We start from the raw sequence: 3232 nt of genomic DNA, 5'->3' as shown, positions 1-3232 counted from the left end.
GTGGGGGGGGGGGGGGGGGGGGGGGGGGTGTGGGGGGGGGGGGGGGGGGGGTGGGTGGGGGGGGGGGAGGGGCAGGTGTGTGGAGGTGAGGGGTAGGTGTGTGGGTGGAGGTGAGGAGCAGGTGTGTGGAGGTGAGGGGCAGGTGTGTGGAGGTGAGGTGCAGGTGTGTGGAGGTGAGGAGCAGGTGTGTGTGTGGAGGTGAGGGGCAGGTGTGTGGGTGGAGGTGAGGGGCAGGTGTGTGGGTGAGGTGAGGGGCTGGTGTGTGAGGCCATGGCCTCAGGGATCCCAGCTAGAGGTCATTAATGGGAGAGACAGGGTGGGACGCACTTGAGGGGCCACAGGAGGAAGGGTCAGTGGCCCCGGGCTTCCTGGCCGGATGCCAGGTGAGCGATGAGGTGGGAGAAGAGGCCTGTGGGTACCTCGTTCCTCCAGAGGCTGGTCTGAGGGCTGGAGCGGAGGAGGGTGAAGAGCTCCCGGCTGAGTGCGGGGCCAAGCGGGGCCACATGGACCTGGACAGCCGCAGAGATGCCTTCGGGAGGTGCCAGCACCTGCGGGCGGGCAGGGGAGCAGGGCGAGTTGCAGGAGCCGTCTGACAAACACACGGTGGGGCAGCCAGAGCCTTCCTGGGCCGTGGCCCCAGAGTGGGGGAGAGACCAGGGACCGAGGTGGCTGCCTGGGGTGCGGCCCCTCCCTCTCCTCCTCCTGTGGGCTCACTCCCGATGCCTCCTGCAGGCCCGGCTGCCCCTGAAGTGGATGGCGCCCGAGAGCATCTTCGACAAGGTATACACCACGCAGAGCGACGTGTGGTCCTTCGGGGTGCTGCTCTGGGAGATCTTCTCCCTGGGTGAGTGCAGGGCGGGGTGCAGGGGAGGGGCAGGCGGGACCACAGGCTCCAGGCCCCACCAACCTGGTACAGGCAGCGCAGCCCTGGAGCGGGCAGCCAGGTCGTTCTGAGGCAGGAGTTTTGAGAAGCCCCTCCTCCCCCGCACGGGCCGGGACAGAGCCCCTGCTCACTCGCAGTCCCTGACTCGCACAGTCTCCTCCCTGCCCCAGCCCTTCCCCACCTGCTGTGGGGGTGCTGCTCTGGCTTCAAGGGCTGGGAAAGGATGGCACTCACTCTGGGACACCCCTACTTATGAAGCCCCACAGGGGAGCCTGGGCCCCGCTGGACCCAGACCGCCCTGGCTGGGGTGGGGCAGGGCATGACAGTGGGCAGGGAGAGCACTGGACGGCCACTGTGAGTGCTGTGGCCAAGTAAGAGCAAAGAGGGCCCTGGATGGAAGCTTACGTGGTGTGAGCTGGAGGGCCCGGGAGGGGCTGGCCTGGGGACGGGGCGGTGAGGCGGGTGGGCCTGGGAAGACAGCAGCCAGGGCCAGGGTCCTGAATGTGGGAGGGGGCAGGGCCGGGTCAATAGATGCAGCAAGAGAAGGAGAGGTGACCCTTGCAGCTCCTTTGGGCTGGGCGAGGGCCTGGAGGGTCAGTCTGATGGGAGGTGGGGCTTTGAGCGAGGGGGGAGGAGGCTGACTCCCGGCTCTGTGGCTTGCCCCGGGGGCAGAGGGCAGCAAAGAGGCTCCTAGGACCCTGATGATGTTGGAACTCTGCCTCTAAAGCTGTGGTTCTCAACCTTCCTAATGCTGTGACCCTTTAATACACTTCCTCATGTGGTGACTCCCAATTTCATTGCTACAAATTGAAGATAATTAAAGCATAGTGATTAATCACAAAAAAATATGTAATTATATATGTGTTTTCCAAAGGGGTCATGACCCACAGGTTGAGAACCGCTGCTCTAAAGCTTGATGCTTGCTGCAGCCCTAGCGGGCAGTGCACCCCATATATATATATACACTAATTAATTAAGTGCAGAGAGGAAGGGAGAGGGAAGAGATAGAAACATCAGTGATGAGAGAGGATCATTGATCAGCTGCCTCCTGCTCGCCCCCTACTGGGGATCGAGCCAGCAACCCGGGGAATGTGCCCTGACTGGGAATCGAACCATGACCTCAAGGTTCATAGGTCAATGCTCAACCACTGAGCCACACCGGGTGCCACCCCCTATTTTAACCTGATGAAGAACTGGCCCTGGGGGAGGGGAGCGCCTTGCCCAGGCCCTGCCAGGAGCTACAGGACAAGCACCCCAACATGGGGGTCAGGGCGGAGGCGATTTGGGAGGCTGGGCTGAGCAGCAGTGGCCTGCGCCCCACCCACCCCTCCCCATTCCTGCTGCCAGGGGCCTCCCCGTACCCCGGGGTGCAGATCAACGAGGAATTCTGCCAGCGGCTGAAAGAGGGCACCCGGATGAGGGCGCCGGAGCTGGCCACTCCTGCCATGTGAGTCCGCTGGCCAAGCACACTTTGGGGGTCAGGAGGGGTGGGCAGGGAGGGGGCATGCAGGCAGCGCAGGAGGAGGGAGGTGGTGCAGGCAGGGTGGGGGTGGAGACCTGCAGACACAGTATCTCACTCCACCCCGCTCCACCCTGAAGGCGGAGGGGGAGGGGATGCCTGAGGGAGGGGGAGGGGATGCCTGAGCCCTCGAGGAGGGGCTGGCCGGTGGGTGTGAGGGCCGAGGCGGGGCTGGGGGGCGGGCACAGGGTGTGGGCCCTCACACCACGGGCCAGCAGTGCTTTCCCCGCAGACGCCGCATCATGCTGAGCTGCTGGTCTGGAGACCCCAGAGAGAGGCCGGCGTTCTCCGAGCTGGTGGAGATGCTGGGGGACCTGCTCCAGGGCGGGGGCCGTCAGGTGAGCGCCCTCACTCTGTCCTGCTGCAGGGCCGTCAGTGAGGGCAGAGCCTGCACTGGGCCTGGAGGAGCCCCTGCTCCAGGAGGAGAGTGACGTGCCTCCTCCCCCTCCCCCGTCCCCCCCTCTATCCTCCCCCTTCCCTCACACCCCTGCGCTCCCCTGGGGTGCTCTGGGGCCTGGAGCCCTGAGCAGGGAGGCCTGCTGCCCAGGCCATAGGCTCTTGGCATCCAGTTCTGCCTCCGGAAAAGGGTGGGAAAGGCGGGTGCCGCTCCTGAGGCGCAGAGCAGGGGCGCCCTGGGGTGCTCCTGCTGCACCTGCGCCTCTGGCTCCTTTAACCCTCAGCCCAGAGCGAAGCCCTTCTCAGGTGGGTAACCCGCAGTCCTGAGTGCAGGGGCTGAGGGCACAGTGGCCTGACCCCTGCCACCTCCCCCATCCCTGCCACCTCCCCATCCCTGCCACCTCCCCATCCCTGCCACCTCCCCCATCCCTGCC

General features: G+C 65.4%; 1 protein-coding gene across 1 annotated transcript in view; it reads left to right on the top strand.

Moving 5' to 3' along the window:
* Window positions 1-3232, top strand: part of FLT4 (fms-related tyrosine kinase 4) — a gene marked incomplete at its 3' end in the record, with an annotated part of 44691 nt that overhangs the window by 35874 nt on the left and 5585 nt on the right. The window contains exons 25-27 of the mRNA XM_014538589.1: window positions 733-844; window positions 2231-2330; window positions 2635-2829. Coding sequence (XP_014394075.1) covers window positions 733-844; window positions 2231-2330; window positions 2635-2829 — 407 coding nt within the window. The remainder of the gene's footprint in view (window positions 1-732; window positions 845-2230; window positions 2331-2634; window positions 2830-3232) is intronic.

The sequence above is a fragment of the Myotis brandtii genome, unplaced genomic scaffold (genome assembly GCF_000412655.1).
Source record: "Myotis brandtii unplaced genomic scaffold, ASM41265v1 scaffold193, whole genome shotgun sequence".
Taxonomy (NCBI): domain Eukaryota; kingdom Metazoa; phylum Chordata; class Mammalia; order Chiroptera; family Vespertilionidae; genus Myotis; species Myotis brandtii.
This window is presented reverse-complemented; position numbering and strand designations above follow the sequence as displayed.